The 18,976-nt window shown below is 41.6% G+C and overlaps 2 protein-coding genes across 4 annotated transcripts; one reads left to right on the forward strand and one right to left on the reverse strand.

Moving 5' to 3' along the window:
• Positions 1-215: 215 nt before the first annotated feature.
• On the forward strand, positions 216-14,102 carry tegt (testis enhanced gene transcript (BAX inhibitor 1)). 2 transcript variants are annotated; one of them, XM_049000431.1, is made up of 10 exons: positions 216-361; positions 2,083-2,175; positions 2,318-2,426; positions 2,594-2,714; positions 2,808-2,856; positions 3,229-3,326; positions 4,937-5,016; positions 5,600-5,700; positions 6,111-6,186; positions 10,539-14,102. In XM_049000431.1, exons 2-10 carry the CDS (start codon positions 2,120-2,122, stop codon positions 10,560-10,562), a joined length of 714 nt encoding a protein of 237 aa, XP_048856388.1. In that variant the 5' UTR covers positions 216-361; positions 2,083-2,119; the 3' UTR covers positions 10,563-14,102. The 2 variants fall into 2 exon arrangements, with proteins under 2 accessions (XP_048856388.1, XP_048856389.1); XM_049000432.1 differs by lacking the exon at positions 216-361 and adding an exon at positions 639-957.
• Positions 14,103-14,429: 327 nt separating this feature from the next.
• LOC125723643 (ly6/PLAUR domain-containing protein 1-like) lies at positions 14,430-18,976 on the reverse strand. Of its 2 annotated transcripts, none has more exons than XM_049000438.1 (3): positions 18,846-18,976; positions 16,524-16,661; positions 14,430-15,429 (listed from the first exon to the last, which is right to left on the reverse strand). In XM_049000438.1, exons 2-3 carry the CDS (start codon positions 16,645-16,647, stop codon positions 15,191-15,193), a joined length of 363 nt encoding a protein of 120 aa, XP_048856395.1. In that variant the 5' UTR covers positions 16,648-16,661; positions 18,846-18,976; the 3' UTR covers positions 14,430-15,190. The 2 variants fall into 2 exon arrangements, with proteins under 2 accessions (XP_048856395.1, XP_048856394.1); XM_049000437.1 differs by lacking the exon at positions 18,846-18,976 and adding an exon at positions 18,457-18,831.

Here is an 18,976-nt window from a genome sequence, read left to right on the forward strand (position 1 = left end):
CGATTTTATCAAAACAGGTTTTTAATGTGTAATTTTACATTTTATATGTAACAACAGTAACCATTTAAGCAAGTAGGAAAAGACTGGAGGTAAACGAAGTGACACGGCGCAATTAAATTGGCACATTGAGCAACGCTGAATGGTACGTGGGCGGTGGTCCCCTCCTTCCCCACCAATGCAATTCGCATGCAACACACATGCAACACAAATGCAACAGTTGCGCTTTTGTTACACAAAATAGTGGGTGTCACGAGGGCTACTGTGACGTCAGCACACAGGGCTCGATGCGGAGGCGGGTGCGCGGCGCGCGACTGGAACGGTAAACAGAGCAGGGGGGGTGTCCGTCAAGCAGCTATTTCGGGTGAGTTTGTCGGGGATGGGGGGCTTTAAATGCGAAATTCGGCTGTAGGGTACTGAAGGCGTACCCGCGACCCTCACCTTTTCCTCCCTTAAAACGGGTTTTGTTCTGTCTCCGAGTCCGGCGGCCGGTCGCTTTGCGGCTCGGCGACCGTCGGCTCGGCTGTCATTTCGGCCCGAGGCTCAGCAGTGTCGTCGACAGAATTAGCCGTCCGGGGATACCGCGTTTATCGCGCTGGCTTCTGCGCCTTTCCGCCTGCAAAACACGGCGTGTCAGGCAGCGGTGTGCAGTGCGGCATAAACGGCCGAGCGGCGTAGCCATAGAGCTAATAGCGCTGGAAGGGATTGCAGGGTATCTCACATTAACGCCGTCAGTGTGGAGAGGGAGGGGGACTGACAACGCCCCCGGCTCCTTATTATGCGTTGCCTTTCTGTGCCGTTAGTCTTGGGGTGTGTTATTGTCGGCTTTCGCATCTCAGGGGTGCTGATCCGGCTATCATTTATTCATAGAGTTTGTTCATCGTTAACTAACTACTACTATTAAGCTACAATTTGTCGTGCGGTTGTTTCAATTTCAGCTTGGTTGCAAGTAAACAAAATGTAAGTTGTTCAACACAGCAACTCAGTAATACAATGAAATGGGTTATTAAATACTTCTTTAGCTATAATAGGCCTATAAGAACGTTCACTTACCTTAAAACGGTATTAACAATTGAACTATTTTGCTGTAAAGTTTAAGTACTACTTTCGGTGCAAAGTGCACATGTGGATGAAGAGTGTTGAAGGTTGACAGGTGAATAATTAATCAGAAGATTGCATAATATAAACAGATATTGTAGAAAATGCTATATAGAATCAATAAATGGGACAAATTCATTTATATACTGAACGTTATTTGGTGTTAAGAGCACCATTCCTACAGAAAGAGAGACCTGTGATTTTGAGTTTGGCATGACATTAGTATGACATTTGTCCTGTTAGGGTGGGTTTGGTCCTGCATGCCAGGCCTTTTTCCTTTTTCTGCCTTATTTCTCTCTTGCTGTATGGTCTGTTTTCGGTTTATTACAGAATTCCAGTTGACCTTTCTTCATAGTTTATGATCACGGCCAGATCAAAACCTGTTTTTATTACCCTAACCTTTAGTTCAGTTACACGCTCGGAATATCCCTTAAAGGGCAGGTTGGAGACCCACTGACTTATTTCTCTGTTTTTCTGCCGCGTCGTTACACTAAGAATTTGCTGAATACAGGGCACATAAGTTATCTTTATGTGTAATTAATCATTGCAGGAAAAAATTAAAATAAGTAATCATGTTTGGTTAAATGAGCTGAGGGGTTGGAGCAGACACATGTTCCAGCATACATTAGTGGCCCCTTGAGGAATCCAGTTTAAGCTCGGGGCCCCAAATGAGATTTTCAAGAGCCTCTGAGGAAAACCTGCCATTTGTTCACGCTGAGCTGGAAATGTGGTTTAACATTATTTAAAATTTAACAAATCATCACCCTTTGTGTTTATTGTAATGTGAGAGAAATCATGTGGTTAGTGTGAGTTAATGCAGTTCATCTGAAACAAAAATGGTAAATCCTACGACCTCGTAGGCTGCAATCGGTTCTTCTGATTTTTTTAAATGTAAACACAACACGAAAAATTGATTGATTGATTGATTGATTAATTACAGCCAAGTATATATTGTAAGAGTACATAATGACTGAGTATTTTTTGCAGGTAATCTCTGGATTAAAACCACCTGAAAATTTTGAAGATGAATGTGTTTGATCGCAACATAGACTTCGATGCTCTATTTAAATTTTCCCAGATGTGAGTAACCTGTATTCTCCAAAACAGTTTGAATATGAAGATATTTGTGTATGTGTGGAACAGGGACCATTCAAAACGTGTGTATGTGTGTGTGTGTGTATTCTATTGACAAGTGTTGCTCCTCTCTGACTGTCCCATGCAGCTCTCCTTCCACCCAGGAGCACCTGAAGAATGTATACTCTTGCCTAGCTGTGTGCATGCTTGTGGCTACAGCCGGGTCATGTGTACATTGTATAACACAGCTGTTTCAGGTAAGCCTGTATTCGGGAATGATTTAATCAATATTATAATTCTTAAAATAGGAATCTGTCAAAATGTTGTCATTAGTGTTATGCAGTTTTTTTACTCATGCTGAACTGTCTAGAAACATCCATATCTTTTTGTATAGACATGAGCCTGGCCTTTTTACGCATTACAGGGTGGCCTGCTCTCTTTGCTGGGTTCCTTAGCTATGATGCTTTGGTTGACCATGACGCCGCATAATCATGAGACTGAGAAGAAGAGGCTGGCTATTCTTGCTGGCTTTGCCTTCTTCACAGGTAAACCAGTCAGCTGCTGCCAAAGCACCCGAGTGGTAGGTTTACACTTTCTCACACATATTAAAAAAATGCTAACGTGCTTCTCACTGTCAGGTGTCGGGCTGGGGCCAACCTTGGATTTTGCTATTGCCATCAATCCCAGGTAAGACAATACATTCGAAAATGTATTTCTGTACATTGTGAAGTGTACTGTAGTTAAATTGTGAAGGCATGTACTGCGCTTTGATAGATTTGCAGAGCTTTGGTATTCTAATCGAGTACAGTGATCCCCCGCCTATCGCGGAAGTTACGTTCCAGACCCATCAGCGATAGGTGAAAATCTGCAATATAGAAAAAGCATATAAATAAAGATTTCTTTTATAGTTTAAGCCTTAAAATACCCCTCCCACACACTTTAAAAGCGATGGCGGGGGTGCGATAGCTGAACCGCAATATAGCGGGGGATCACTGTACCTTCTCTTGATGGAGACCCGTTTGAACCCTTTGTGGTCTTCTTGTGGTCTTCTCCATACAGCATCATCGTGACAGCATTCCTGGGCACCTCTGTAATCTTCGTATGTTTCACTCTGAGCGCCCTCTACGCCAAGCGCAGGAGCTACCTCTTTCTTGGAGGTAAGGCCATAATCCCCCCCCCCCCCCCCCCCCCCCCCCCGTGGGCCGCTGAGGTTCACTATGAAGGTCGGTGTCAGCACGGCATGTTGCTGCTAAGGTTGTGATTCGCCACAGAGGTTAACTGCTGGGGCTTCGTGTGTCAGTACTGTTCTGTGCTCAGAATACTGCTTGATTGCCACATTAGCTTCGTTTGCTTGTCACCTTTTACTAAATCCACACTCTTTATTGTTGCGGCACCTATTTTATGACAATACTCAATAAATAAATGTCATTTAAATGAGTATCTAATTTGGAATTAAAATAGTCATTTAAAGGACTATTTATAAACATGTAATTTAAATAATAATTTTAATCATAATTTAAATTATTATCTAAGTACTTATTTAATTGTTATTGAAATGATGATCTAAATTACAGTTTCAATCATGCCAGCAACCATTAAAATGATCTGTTAAAGCCACCCATCAAACTCAGTGGGCGGGTTCTAAACAAAACCTAACATCTGATTGGTTACATTGCAAACTAAGTCAGATCAGTGTAACCTAGCTAATTGAAATCTCGTAAATAGCTGCCTTTTGTCTGTTCTGTCCTGGGGCTGAATAAATATTCATTTAAAGTGTTATTTAAATGACATATGCATAAATTATCATTTAAAGGACTATTTAAATAATCATCCATCCATTGTCCAAACCGCTTATCCTTCTGAGTTGCGGGGGGTCCGGAGCCAATCCCGGAAGCTATGGGCACAAGGCAGCCAACAACCCAGGATGGGGGGCCAGCCCATCGCAGGGCACACTCACACACCATGCACACCTATGGACAATTTAGTAACTCCAATTAGCCTCAGCATGTTTTTGGACTGTGGGGGGAAACCGCAGTACCTAGAGGAAACCCCATAACGACATGAAAAGAACATGCAAATTCCACACACGTGACCCAGGCGGAGACTCAAACCCGGGTCCCAGAGGTGTAAGGCAACAGTGCTAACCACTACACCACCAAGCCGCCCCCCTTAAATAATCATTTAAATGACAAATGTATTGAATATTCTCAGTTTGGTGCTCAAACTGCATCAGTTTTGATGCAGAAGCAGTAAGCTGCTTACATTCACCGCGGTAAATTGGGAATTTCTTGGATTGATGGACAGATCTGTGGGGCTTGTTAGAAGCATATAAATTCCCACCACCTGACTCCCTCTGTGCTGGAATGGATGACAGCTTCCACCTAGTGCCATCCTGTTGTGCTTTTTAAAATGCACATGTATTCTCCTCCAGTAAATATTTGTGTAGATGTATTGAATTTCTCAGTGATTTATGCCTTATTCATTTTGAATTCCGTGGAAAGCACATTTTCAATTTTTTTTGTCTGCCACACAGTAATTAATGGCTGCTGTACCCATCACACAGTATTTCAAGTGCCGAATGACACTGACGAGCAAACCACGCGCTCACTGACATACTAAGTATAGAAACTTGTTTGACGAATGAACCTTTTTAATTTATTTGTTTGCCAGATATTGATATGGAGACGATCCTGGAAAGCATGTTGCTTTTTAAATTTGTAACACTTCACAGTCTATAAACGTACTTGTGGCTTTTCTTGTCCTTCAGGTGCTTTGATGTCGGGGCTTTCCATCCTGTTCCTGGTCTCCTTGTTTAGCATGTTCATCGGATCGGCTTTTCCCTTCAAGGTGAAGTACCTACTGCCAAGGAACTCCGCCTCTCCTCCATCTGTGTCTGAAGTCTATTTACACCAACAACAACTAGCACAATGCATTTTATTATACAAATACACACACACATATATATATGTGTGTGTGTGTCTGTGTTTATATATATATATATATAGGTCACCGTACAGATACTATCTATAATTGTAATGTTAATTTGGATATATTTTTCTATATACTTTCACTGCCTTAGTCTTAGCACTTTCGTAGTTATCTTTAATGTAATTCGTTGAACTTTATTGCACTTTATTTGGTCTCTTGACCAAATCAGTCTACATTTTACTACCTGTTTTATTTGTATAACTGTGTGTGTGTGACAAATAATGCATCTTGACCCCTGTGAAGGCCTTATGTCCGTTAAAACTCTGGCTGCGGGTGGCTCAGTGCTTCAGTGCACAGATCATAGCTCATAGCTGGTGGAGCCCGGTGACCTTTCGGAGAAGTTTCCTGCTATAGATCTGTGTAAAAATGCTACCGCTAAACTGAGAGCCATGAACGCCTTTGGGAGCGGTGCCGGACATTCTTGCCCTTTCTCTGTTCCCAGGCCCATCTATACATCGGACTGGCCATAATTTGCGGGTTCGTGCTCTTCGATACTCAGCTCATCATTGAGAAGGCAGAGATGGGCGATAAGGACTACATCTGGTGAGTCTGCTTTCTGCGCTAACACTGCAGCGCTGCAGTGTCACGCTCCTCATAACACTAATGTGCAGCGAATCACAGCACTGCAATATAATCTGTCTTTAGGATTTATTAGCGCTGTGTAAAATGACTGCTGACATTGCTAAAAGATTATTTGCCAGTGGTCAAAATTTTTCTGATACTATTATGATTATTGCAGTAATTTTACGAGTGTTTTAGTGTGTGTACTGTAAAGCTTCTGGTAGTGTTCTCCTCTTTGATGAAATACGCAGAAATAAAAGTCACGTTACACTTCCCAGAGTTCTTCAGCTTTTTCTGTTCGAATGGTGCATGCAGTTTTACTAAACTATGCATTAATCCCAAATCAGCAGTTTGGGAATGACTGACTGATTCTGCCCGATGCTCTTTAAAAGGCACTGCGTGGACTTGTTCCTCGACTTTGTGACCATCTTCAGAAAGCTCATGGTCATCCTTGCCTTGAATGAGAAGGTAAGATTTTTTTTTTGTGGATTCTGCGCTTGCAGTACAGATTGAGGCCTGACGTCTTGTTCACTTGGTCTTTGGTCCATTTCAGCATTTTAGTCTTGAAATGATCATTGACAGATATACTAGTGCAGGACCCCTCCCAAAGCCAAAGCCTGCCTGACTGTTGGAATGTTTGATGTCCTTTAAAGTAGGGATTCCCAACCGTTTGACGTCTTTGATCAGAACATGTAGTAAAAAAAAAGGCGTGGTTTGAACATGCAGTGGAAACCGCTTATAGTGATCACGATTACAGTGATGAACCACTTATATGAATCAAAAAAGCTTGGGACAGAATCATTCCTGTATATTGTTTTATACATAACAGCATTTTTTTTTTTAAACTTGCCTACTTCGCCTTGCGTAGCCCATCAGTGCAACTAATGCTACGTGCACAGAAAACATGACGAGAAGAAGAGAGCCACCGAGCACAATGTTGTACTGTGTTATAGCATATTTGAATTATAACACAGATCAGTAATTTCATTTGTAAAGTGCTGTAATGTGAAACAGCTGTACTGTATTTTGAAAGAGTCAGTAAATATCAGTGCTGTCCATTCTATTACCTTGTATTCATGTAATAAATACACAAATGTCAATTCGAGGGTAATCTGCCTGAGACATAAAGAAAAAGGAGAAAAAAATCAGTCATAATGATCATTTGCTTATAGTGATCAATTTCACCCAGACAGACATGATCACTAAAAGCGGTTTCCACTGCATATAGATTCCTTTTGAAAAATTAACTTTCTACTCCAGAAAAGCCCTTGTGTTCCGTGGCCCGGACTGGGAGGCGGAACCTTGCTTTAAATCATGTACAGGCGGTTCTCGAATGGTGCAAGTAATGCATTCCATAAACCCTTATGTAAGTCAAATTTTACGCAAGTCAGATCTTCCCATAACATTCACAGATACTTTACAGCAAAAAAACACGTAAGCTAAAAATACGTTAGAAATACTTACTAAACACATATTACATAAATGAAAAGATAAGGTTTCAGTTTACTTGAAGTTGTACGTTGTCTTCTTTTGTTAGTGCTTCCGTAAACACTATGTATCACAAACATTTTTTGCGTTAGTTTGGATTTTATGTGAATCGCGGGCTGTCAGTTTAAGTATCTGAAAATGTATTTTTTTTATTATTTTTACATTTATTAAAGTGTAACGTTGCATAAATACTACGTATTTGTACACAACATACAATTAGTGTAATTCAGTTCTTCCATACTTGCATTCCTTACATTGCTGCATGTGCTCCACCCTCTAGCTTTCCTTTGTGCTCTTATTGTCGAGGCATGACAGAAACAAGGGACAGATCAAATTTGGTGTGGCCTCGCCCTCTGAAAGCATGTTAATTATTTTTTAAGTCATGTTGTCAAGTTAAAAGTTAATTAAAAAGTGAGTTCTACTCGAAATCCAATCCTGCCTTCAAAGAGAGCAACCAGACTTTCCTACTCGGTGGTAGATAGAAAAGCATCGGATGCTGTAGCCCTTGTACTGTGTTTCTTTCTGCCTCATGTTTCAGGGTGAGGTTGTGTGTGTGTGTGTGTGTGCTGTGTGTGTGTGTGTGTGTGTGTGTGTGTGTGTGTGTGTGTGTGTGTGTTGTGCCTCATCTTGGCTTGTTCCCTGCATTGTGCCTCTAGCTTCTAGGATAGGCTCCAGACACTGGGGCCTTGCATAGGAAGAGCGGGAATAGAAGATAGATGGCTGGATGTTTCAGAGTGTCACGCTTAAAGAAATCCCACCATTTTTAATAACCCATAACCTTCCAATTGGTTCCCCTTGAAAATTTTGCTTTGTTTGAAATAATAATTCAGTACAGACTTAACTTCCCTGAAAGAAGCACAGCCTTGTGGGCCTGCTGAACAGGGCCTGACATGACTCTGTCATACACATACACTGTGGTACTTTTGCTATGTTTTCTTAGTTCTTAAAGGTACTAAAAAGCATTTAAAAAAAACAATTGTTCAGCACTAATCAGATGGTACTGGGGCTTCATGGTAGGTTCTCTAAGATTAATAATACAGTGGCCGTGTCAAGCTGGCTGCAGTTAAAACAGTGTGATGGGTAATAAAAAACCGGTAATATTTGGTGAAAATTTGAGCCACCAGAAAAGGTCTCCTTAAACTTGCCTGGGCTCCCTCACGATATATATATATATAAAACCATGAAATTATATGTAAGAGCATGAAAAATGAAATTTCAATTACAGATAAAGAACTTGTTGATTAATCCCCAAAATATGTTGCGTACCGTGGTTTTTAGCTACCGTACCACCCAATGAGCCAGCTACAGTGTGTTTGGAATACAGATTATGCTTTTGTGGGTACCATTAAGTAAGCTTGCAGCATAATCCCACAGGTTATTTGGCAGAGATCGAACTTCAAAACTTTCCAATCTGTCTCCAGTTAGACTGAAATCGATAGAGCGATTTGGCTGGGCAGATCTCGGCGCTGAGATGAGATGTATTTTATTAATCCCTAAGGGAGACTACTGACTTGCCAGTACAGCTAAAAAGGTACAGTCCCAAGCAATTATAGAATGAGAGAGTAGAGAAAAATATATAAGGAAGAGCTCTAGAGAAAGCTTAAAGGCAAAGAACATCAGAAATCTGGAAGTTATACTCTGAACGTTGGAAATGTCTGATATGTTCGGAAACGTACTGAAAAAGTACAGAACTGCATTAAAGATAAAAAAAAAAAAAAAACCCTTGGAGATGTTGGAGGTGAGCATAGCCACCCTCACAAAATATTATCATGCCCAGTATTTCATCTGAATCATTTGCTTCAAGCTCAGGTTGTCCAGGATAACTGAGTGAACGTGCTTCCTAACTGCTTTATGTGCTAAGAGTTATTTTTGGGGAAAGTAGTTGCTAGTCGTCAGTAGACTTTCAGCCCTGTTGCTACCCATATTAGGGGTGTCAGAGTCCACTCTGGGAAGGTGGCCGTATGCTTCAGGCGACGTCCAGACAGAACGAAAGCAGCACATCGGCAGGAACAATCTGCCACATGCTTAAAGTGATGCCACAACCCTAGAGGATGCAAGAGCGAGTGCATGAGTGACTTATAAAGGAGATGACAGCCCTTTTAAAATGGAAGTCTCTCTCTTTATTAATAGCCACTATTGGTTTAATACTAGCAGTCGCACAAACAGGGAAGCGACAATTTACATGACACACGCTAAGGAACATGCTAATTACACAGTTACAACATTTACTATAAACAGAAATACACATACATATATTAAAATGTGCATATTGATTGAAACTAATTTGCAATATTTAAAGTGCGACGCAAAGCATGCCAGTAACTGTCCTACTGACCAATCCCACAGCGCCACATTATGTCAGCCAACCGTGGACAGCATCAGAACAAACAGGTGGTGGGGCAAATCGGTGATCACTTCTCGTGCAACATCGTATTGTCAAAACAACATCGATGCCATCGTTATACGTTAAAGAACCTGTGTCCAGATGAGGGTCTCATTTTTCTTTATACAAATTGACAGTGTTACTTAAAGAATTCAGAGCACCGTCCGGATGAAGGTCAAGGAAGGTGCAGAACTTATTCTGTACCTCACTGATGATCTCTTTCTCTTAAAATCTGTCAGTTCTTTGGGTTTGCTGATGTTCCTCTGCAGACAGTGGACCTCCAGCCCTGAAGACTGACCAGCATTGGTACCTAGAGGAATGTCTGAGAGCTCCTCTTCGATTTAGATCTGAATCTTAAATGAACCCTGGTCAGTTTTGAACTTCATTGGCTAGAAGTTGGCATGCTGCGCAGATTGAAGTGGCTTGATAAAATACCATTAACTCGTAAGGATCCTGATTTCTGACATGTAAATTGAAACCTAACCGGGTCCCTTTTTATGGCAAATTTTTATGTCTTTCATAGCCGACGTTTGAAATTACAGATTAGTAGTGTGATGGACGTCTGCTTGGACCCTGCTTTCCCTCCTCCCTCAAAGAGAACATGAAACGAAGCGCAGATCACCTTTCAGAACCCTCAGAAGGAGCAGATGGTCTTTGACAGGATTCAGCCCTATTAGTCAAAGGCGTTGTCGACACCCACGGATCCTGCCGGCTCTGTGCTGTTGCCGCGGGGATTAGATGTTCAGTGGAAGTTTTCCTTTTTTTTCCCCTCCATATTCCTCGTGTCGTTTTAACGAGCTCCTTTATTGCGGAGGCAGCGACTGCTGCGTCCTGAGCGACGTTTTTTTTCCTCCCTCCCAGAAATATCTGTAGTGCTGTGGGTTATGTGGCGTTCAGGCTGTGCTGTCTTTCTGTGTGTTTCTCCACTCACGGTGTGCTCCATGTGCAGGACAAGAAGAAAGAAAAGAAGTAGAGGAGTTATGTGCGGATGAAGGCGACGCTGAAGACCACGTGTCCTCAATCTCCTGAACTACTTTTAAGAATGCACCAGAGGAAACCATGACCCGGAGTAGTATCTTAAATCGCAGTGAAGTTTTCACTTTAACTTTCAGATAATTATTTAGATTGTTTTGATTTTGTATAATGATGTAGAGTCTAATTTTTCGGGCAGTTGAATTTTGGCTTCACACAAGGGGTGACATTTGAGCTGTAATTTTAAGTTTCTTCTTTTGTGTCGTGAAATGGAATATGTGTGTATGTATACTTTGTATGGATCGTTGCTAAACTGGGCTGCACAAGACATCTGATAGAAAATTCTATGTCGTTATTGTTATACTTTTTTTCATTTAAGTTTTTTTTATTTTGTGTACGGTAAAAGATCAGTACCATCAGATACCCCGCCGAACAACTACAACTGAAAAAACAAAGCAAAATACAGAATTAAATCACGCATTTTGAGTTCTGCATCTTGCCAAGAATTCAGCACAGAAACTGATCTGGTTAATCCAGGCTGTAGGAGATTCGAGAAGAGTAACAGCTACGTGCTGCAACATTCACAAATTCCGCAATAAGGCTCGAGGAAGAGCGTTGCATTGAATCACTGTTTTCTTGCCCGTGGTCAGTCTAGCTAATAGGATTCTTTGAGTTATCGTGGCTGATTTAGCAAGAAAATTATATGAAATAAAACTGTAGGTCTAGTACTAATACAGAATTGAGCCTCAATCGTTTATTATAACAGAGGCATTAACTCATTTGTGTAATGCATTTGGAACCAAGGATGGTACGATTCACCGATTCGCATCAGTGCATAAAAGTTCATGATGTGACTGCCACGATTAAAAAAGTGCGCCGGATACAATTTGGGATACATCATTTCTAACAACTTTGCATCAGTAAAATCTAATTTATTAATGTAGAATAGGTAGTTAAATCATTTTGCTTGATTAATTTTGTATTATTTTTTTAGTTCACAACTGGTGTTATTAATGTTTTTATGGTTGTTATGCTTCCAAACGTCTTTTATTGCGAACCTGCTTGCGTTTGTAAGCTGCTGCTCGCAAAATCAAGCTTACTTCTGTCTGAGTTTGGGAAACTAAAATATATGGCTCCTGGCTCATCCGACTTTTAGAGGAATAAAACTGAGCCATCCGTTTGTTTTTATTTTGAAACGTATTAATAATGAGCCGGGTAGAAGTTTATTTGGTTCGCGTTAAATGCTATATGTTTAGCAAAATTAGATGTATTTAAACCAGTAACTGGTTACATATTACTTGATATAATTTTGTAATATTTGCCCATGTTTTGGAATTAACATAGAAAAGTTTAATTTGTGACTTTTGTAAACTGCTGCACGCAAAAAAAACACTTTTCTGTCTGTGAAGGGAGAAGAATCGCCATTTCATTATTATGTTTATGGGAAAGTGCGGAAGAATCTTTAATAATAATTAAGCTTGTTTTTTGCTCTGGTACTTTTTATTTAAATTTCTTTTTTTAGATTTAGGCCTGCAGGCGAGTCTTTAGTTTTATTTTGGTGGTGTAAATCATCCACCTCTCCCATCGTATTGCATCCTCACCAGCTCATAAAATCCGTGAAATCCGACTGGAACCGCAGTTGCAGTGGCTGTGCCGGACCTTTGGCACCTCCCTCTCCATGCCACGTCACATTATTAACATACCAAAACACAACGAATTTCCCTGTCGGCAGGGTCCCGGCCTGGCCTGGTCAACCAGCGCGCGGCCAGGCTTAAATAAATAATTATTAGTAGATGTCTTGTGCCTTTATTATTAGGAAAGTAGAAAATAATCTGACCAGTAGTTTAATATTTAGATTGATCCCCCAGTAAACTGTATCTCAAGCGCAATCTCTCATCTCCACTCCCCCACTGCTCTGCTAGTCTCTCGGCCAAATCTCGCGGGAGTTGGAGGCGTGTCTGGCGTCGCCCCGCCCCGTGTCATGGCGAATCGCGCCGCATCGCAATAGGGCGGCATCCTATCGCAATAGGAATTGCTGTATATGCATCTTTAATATACTGGATTGTTGGCAATGCATAGTGATGTGTGTCGTATCGAGATTATCTTTTATTGAAACAAAACAGTGTCTACCTTAAATTTCAGCTTTTCAAATTGTCATTCAGCCTTGAAGCTTAAAGGATTCTTTCCCCAGGGTCGGCGTCATGGTGGAGGGGGGCATTAACAGTCCATCACCCCCCTCCCCCTCAAATTCCACCCACCTGTCTGTAATTTTATTTTTTAATGAAGGCATTCATTCTGTAACATGTGCTGTCTCTCCCAGATACATTTCTACGGATCGTCTACTAACCCAATGATCTCCCCAACCCAATCGACAATTTTTTTACCGTCGTCACTGCTGCCCACCCCCCGTCAAATTTCCTCTGCCGCCAAGACTGACACCCCCCCCCCTTAAATATTTTTAATTCTTGGAAAAGAATCTTAGCTGGGAGTATAGCAGTAACCAGTTCTGTCCAGCGGGTGTCACTGTTGTTTAGCTTTGAATTGCATGGTTTACTGCTTCTCTTGCTTAATTGAAGGAAAGACTCGTGTATCTTTTATCATGACTTAAAGATTTAAAGTTTTTTCCTTTTGCCTCCTAATGAGGATGTCTGAATTACTTGTATGCCTTTGCCAGTGCTTTGAACTTTGTCGTGAGAAATGTTCTTGCGGTGAATTTCTGACACGCGTCGGCCCTTTAGGCTTCGCTATCGATGTTTAAACCTGGGGTCGACCTGACAGGAAAGGTCAGACATCTTCATTCCTGTTTCATTTTATGTTCCTTGCAGGGAGTGAAAAATGTTCCCTCTGATCTGTGAAAGAACCATGCTTAAGACCTGCCTGCCTTGGCAGACCTTTGCAGAAATTACTGCTGCCTTTCTCTGTGTGGCTTTTTTTTTTACCCTCGAGGTATTTGTGAAGATTGCTGGTGGTACAATCGCGTTGAGAAAATGACATGTAGTAACAGAAGTGTGAGAAGCGTAATCTTTTTTCCTCCCCTGAACAATTCTGGAGAAAAAAGTACCAAGTGCAATGATGGTGGGGGGTGAAGGAGTGCTATCTCTGTGTGAACCCAGTCTCACTGTATGTCCTGTGCTGAGCTATTGTATTTACCCCCCTCCCCCGCCACCCATGTTCATCTCCTTCACTACACATCAATTGAGCCCTTTTAACCAAATTTTCTGAATGAAGATATTTCTTGGTGTTCAAATGGCTTCTTTCCAATTCAATCCATTGGAAGGACCGCAGCTCTGTCGCATGTTTACTGCAGTTCTGTTGACATCAAAATGTAACATATCAAATGCGTTCCCCTCCCTTTCATTGGGAAAGTAGTCTTTATTAATTAGTGCCAACAAAATCAGTTTACTGATTTGTGCTTCACTAATTTTGGGAGAAGGGGAGGGTGGCAGGAATGTTAATACTGTGAAAGATAAAGTTTGGAACTGCCATTTACATTAAGCAAGACTGTAGAACTGAAATTTGTTAAATAAACTGAATAATGGATGGTTGTTGTGTAAATCGATTGTCTCCCTTCCACATGTTTTCAGCCTCTGTACAGGAAAACACACCCAAAATCAGTACATTACTACTTGATGTATGCAATTCCTCCTGTACCCTGATCTTTCTTCAAGCTGAAGCATTCATTTGCTTTCCAAGTTGCTTGATTTTATAATATTTTAAGCACAGAACAATCTCACCAATATCAGAATTACAGAGATGCCGGAATGTCACCCATTGCTACACTAATGCAGAAAATGCTGCTGCAGTTTGCCAAGTAAGTGACGTGTCAGCCAAGTCTAGTTTGAAATAAATATGTTTAATAGCACTTTGAAATTGACAGGCATAAATGGGGAGGGCACCCCCTATAACCACTGAGGGATTGTGTTACCCACGGTAACCACCCCCACGCACATTTTACATCTACACATAAGACTAGGATTGCTTTTCACATCTGTGGGAGGCAAAGCAAGCAAATTGTTTCGCAAACACTAAATAACTTGTGTCCAAAGGTTCACTGCAGTTTTAATGTACCTCTTCCAAATTTATTTAACATTTCAGGTTATCAGTAAAGGAATTTCAGGTGTTAAGCTGCACACCCTGCCTGTCACCATGTTTTAGGATTAACCATTATGTACAATTTGTTGGGGTTTTTTGGGCACATGGGGAAACGTCTGTAATTCAAACTATTGCTGAGCACGGTACAATTTGGAAAACTTTATCTTTGACTGAAAACTTACATTTCATTCAGTTTGTTTCAGTGACTAGCGCTGATTTGCAGAGCAACACTGTCCTTCTTTAATAAGTGGCCCAAAACCTGATTTAAGATAATGTAATTCAGATGATAAAGTACAAAAAGTGGAGTTGTTTAATGAACCGCATAAGACTGAATAGGGGAGAGCTTCAGTCAGGCAGTAGGTGTGGAAAAACACACGTTTCCAAGCAGCATTTGTGTTCATGCATTCCTACCATAACAACCGGCCCTCCCGTCTCCATTTGTCTTTATTATATAAATACGTACAGAAAGTAAATGTACCCGAGACAAGAGACGTCGACCACATTGCAGCCCCCACCACCTCATTCCACCCCTCGCAATCACAGAGGGGCAGATAGGGTGGCAACAACGATCGAAGCAAGCTGTAGGAGAGGGGGAGTGGGTGGGTGGAGCCAAGATGCAATAGAGGCGCGGGGAGGGCGGGGCCCGTTGCAGAGAGGGGTGTTACAGCAGCTGATGCAGACTGAGCCCACGTGTCCCGGGGAGCAGAAAGACTGATAGCCGGCAGAGACGATGAGGCAGGTGGTGAAGGAAGCACACGCTTTCCTGTAGAACACACCTGGGGCCGCAGCACAATGGGGAAGAACAGCCATTACTACACAAAGTTTACATATTTACGCACGTTCCAGAAACTGTAGTTAGAGAAATGGCTCAGAAATACGGGCAGTTCTCAATGGCCATATCAGGAAATAGTGACAAAAAAATCTATGAGGATCAAAACGTGTGGAAATCAGACGAGCAGAATTGACTGCCGTCTCACGCCCTTGAGAAGGCACCTCGAAATGTTATTCCTGCCTTTACAAAAAGCAAAGTTCAAAAGGCACCGTGCAATGAGGTGCAGATCTAATGAAACAGGGGATTTTTTGCAGTTACTCATTGAAATCATCTTTTGTGCATGAACAACTCACCACCCTAACAAGGTTACTGTACACATTATTATGAAACTGTTCTCCGGTTAACAAAAGACAAGTTTATTTAGAAATACATTCTGAGATATCAAATGTTCCAATAGCCCCTGCGCTGTGTTTGTTGGTTTCATGTTTACCGTGTTTTATGCTGCTCTCTTCCAAGTATCCCAGCTTCCTCCCACAGTCCAAAGACGTGCAGTTCGGTAAATTGGAACCTTGAAATTTCTTATGCTGTGTGACTGTGTATGCGCCGTGATGGAATGCCACCTGGTTCAGGGTCTCTGCCTTACTGCCTGGGAAACTCTCCAGGACCTTCATGACCTTGTACTGGATAAGCTGGAAGATGGATGGCTGATGGTATCTTCTCATATGTGTGTTATATCTTTTTAAGGATTTTATTTAAGTTGATGTTCAGGCTGCACTTCCATGCTATTGTGATGCTCAAAGGTTAGCTTTGAGGAGCTATCCACGGGCCACACGTTAAGCGCCCCGTATGTTGTTTGTAACCTTAAATAAGCTGGCTTCCACAGATATGTAGTAAATTCCGGCAAAGTGTGAATTCAGAAGCAGCAAAAACATTAATACCCATGAATCATTCCGCTCACAAACATTACTCAGTGTTGTGAAATGTCCTGCATTAGCATGGTGCTCACAGTCAGACAGACTGATCCCAGTTCATTTCCAGTACAATACGGCCTGGATACGCTACGTTAAGCTTAGCTGAAGGATGCAGGGCTTCTCTCACCGTTGGCCATCACCATGACCTCCTTCTGGCAGGCGTTCTGGATGTTCGCCGTACAGTTGACGATGAAGTGTGGGGCTGAGCAGTCATCCCCCAGTGGGCTCTCCTCGCAGTGGTAGCACTGCATCTGAAATGGCCACACTGATGGACACAGACAAAGGGTGAATTGATAAAACAAGGATACAGAAGCTGGCCGGGGCATGACACTTAACCCCACTTCTCCCAGTAGGAGGCTGTTTCTGGGAACACGGCACCAGTGATGATGCTTAGAATGTACATTGGACATAGTGATAGAGGGATGGAGAGACCGTTAATTTCAGTTTCCCTATTTCAAAGGGACAAAAATTTTATTTCAGCTGAACAATTTACGCTCTGTGTTTCTTTTATGTTCTCATAATCTTTGAAAATGACAAAATACTGCAGTGTTAGGCAGCTTATTGCCTAACCCCATTTGGTCAGTCTAATAGCTTCTCCATAAAACTGACAGCATAGCTCATGGCCACAGGGCGCGCTAGCCCAGGGACAGCCGCTTGTGAGATATAGCTGATAATCACTGCAAAGGCTCTGGGCTCCTCTGGAGTGTTAGATTAATGTTAATCAGGTCCACAGTCCGAGGAGAAGAGTGTCACGAAAGGGAGCCAAGACACTGTGGTGTAATACAGTCTGGCATTCGAACTGGCTACAATTATAAGAAAAAAACGCCTATCGAAGCAGTGTGTGTGTGCATCTCTCTCTGCGTATATGTTAAATTTATCCCGGAACATATTTTAAACGCATTAAGAATTTAAATGCCCCATAAACGAGAAAAATAGCTCAAGTATACCTGAGATGAAACTGCATTCACAAAGTAGCTAGACTATCAAACTGCCCATTTTCCTGTCGCTGTCATGAAGCTGAACCTAATGAAATGCACAGTTAAACTAAAGTATATATATGCTTCCTTGGATATATTATATGGTGTTCTTTCCAGTTGGCTTCTTCATCTGAACCGAGCTAAAGACTGAATATAAGGATCCATTAAAATCTTACCAATAAATCACGAATACTTCCATTGCTGAGTACTGTTACATCCAATTTTCATGACGTAAATAAAACCTAAATAAAATGTTTATATTGTTCTCTTCAAATGTATATTGGCAATTCGGGCATTTTTATGCTCCTTCAACTGAATATTAATTTGTTTAGTCTTATTTAAGTATTATAAACACGGGATCAGAAAACAAGAGCAAATCACACCTGCTTTCCAAAAGGACCTGTGGCTTATAAGTGTGGATTAACGCGACTAATAAATATGTTAACAAGCAAATCCATCCAAATCCGCCAAGGTTGAGAAGCGTATTTTTTAAAGCAAACACAATAGCATTTAAAGACATTATGTTGTATATATGATTAAATGGCTTTCTGGATTTTTTTATATACTGCATTCATGTACTTAACCTCGGAGCGTCTGTGTTTCTGATATAGTGCTGGTGATGGTAAAATTAGCCACATTATTTCCAAAGAACAGGAAAACAAAACGAAAACTGAAAAGATTGTCATTCACCGCTTAAGCGCCACTAGCGATCAGTCGTGCGTCAGTAATGGCAGGCATGAGACGCGTAAAAACGCATGAGAAGTCATCTAATCTAACGTGACAAAGGCTTATAAAGCAGAATAACACAAAAAATAAAGACGGTGATACTATGAGGAAACATATGTTGCCATGTAGATATATCCAAGAGTAACTTTACCAAAAATGGTTTGTTGACGCGTATCTAATAGAATTTAGCGCTGGACCAATTTGGCGTAAATCGGTAGATCGAACTACGTGAATAACAGCGTCAAGTTCTTTTGTATCAGGATGTTTTTATAAATCCAATAATAAATGTTACGCTATCGACTGCTTCATTGCAAGAAAATTAAAATGCATTAACAATAAGAAAGAGTCCGACTGTACCTTGGCTGAAAACGCACGCGCACAAAGTGGCGCAGATTATGAGAGCGCGCATTTTCCCATAAACTCCATGAACGAATTCGCTGTGGTTTCCTCCCGAAACGCCGGTGATTCGCGCGATCTAGGTCATCCTGGGCGCAAGTTCAGCCGCCGATAGCAACTGCAGCGTTAACTGCGCCGGTGGCCACAGAGTGATCGAGGCTTTATTACATTTAATGCGACCTCACAGTTGAAAAGAGCCGCAGATCGCTGCTTGCTGTGCTCGTCGACACAGCAGGAACTCGCACTATCGACCACTTCACCGGTTACGCTCTCGCCTGTATGTGGGGAACCGATTAAAGGTTCGTTTTCTCCATCTCGACAGAGCACCTCCCTGGGAAAGGATCACTTACATGAAATTAAGCGTTTTCAAAAATCACACTGATTACCCCCCAGCTGCCACGTGAACTGCATGTGTGTAGAGTTCAGTGTGTTTGCTCTGGCTGGGGTGAATCGCTTCTCCAAAACAGCTAACCGAAGTAGG

The sequence above is a fragment of the Brienomyrus brachyistius genome, unplaced genomic scaffold (genome assembly GCF_023856365.1).
Source record: "Brienomyrus brachyistius isolate T26 unplaced genomic scaffold, BBRACH_0.4 scaffold50, whole genome shotgun sequence".
NCBI classification, from domain to species: Eukaryota; Metazoa; Chordata; class Actinopteri; order Osteoglossiformes; family Mormyridae; genus Brienomyrus; species Brienomyrus brachyistius.

What these genes read in the sequence shown, in the direction of transcription:
- LOC125723643 (XM_049000437.1), bottom strand. Translation starts at nt 18,508, where the DNA reads ATGCGCGCTCTCATAATCTGCGCCACTTTGTGCGCGTGCGTTTTCAGC. An exon ending in CGCGTGCGTTTTCAGCCAAG is followed by an intron (nt 16,662 to 18,456) that starts GTACAGTCGGAC and finishes TGTGTCCATCAG; the next exon opens with TGTGGCCATTTCAGATGCAG. An exon ending in GGTCATGGTGATGGCCAACG is followed by an intron (nt 15,430 to 16,523) that starts GTGAGAGAAGCC and finishes CTGCGGCCCCAG; the next exon opens with GTGTGTTCTACAGGAAAGCG.
- tegt (XM_049000431.1), top strand. Translation starts at nt 2,120, where the DNA reads ATGAATGTGTTTGATCGCAACATAGACTTCGATGCTCTATTTAAATTT. An exon ending in TGGCTTTGCCTTCTTCACAG is followed by an intron (nt 2,715 to 2,807) that starts GTAAACCAGTCA and finishes TCTCACTGTCAG; the next exon opens with GTGTCGGGCTGGGGCCAACC. An exon ending in GAGCTACCTCTTTCTTGGAG is followed by an intron (nt 3,327 to 4,936) that starts GTAAGGCCATAA and finishes CTTGTCCTTCAG; the next exon opens with GTGCTTTGATGTCGGGGCTT.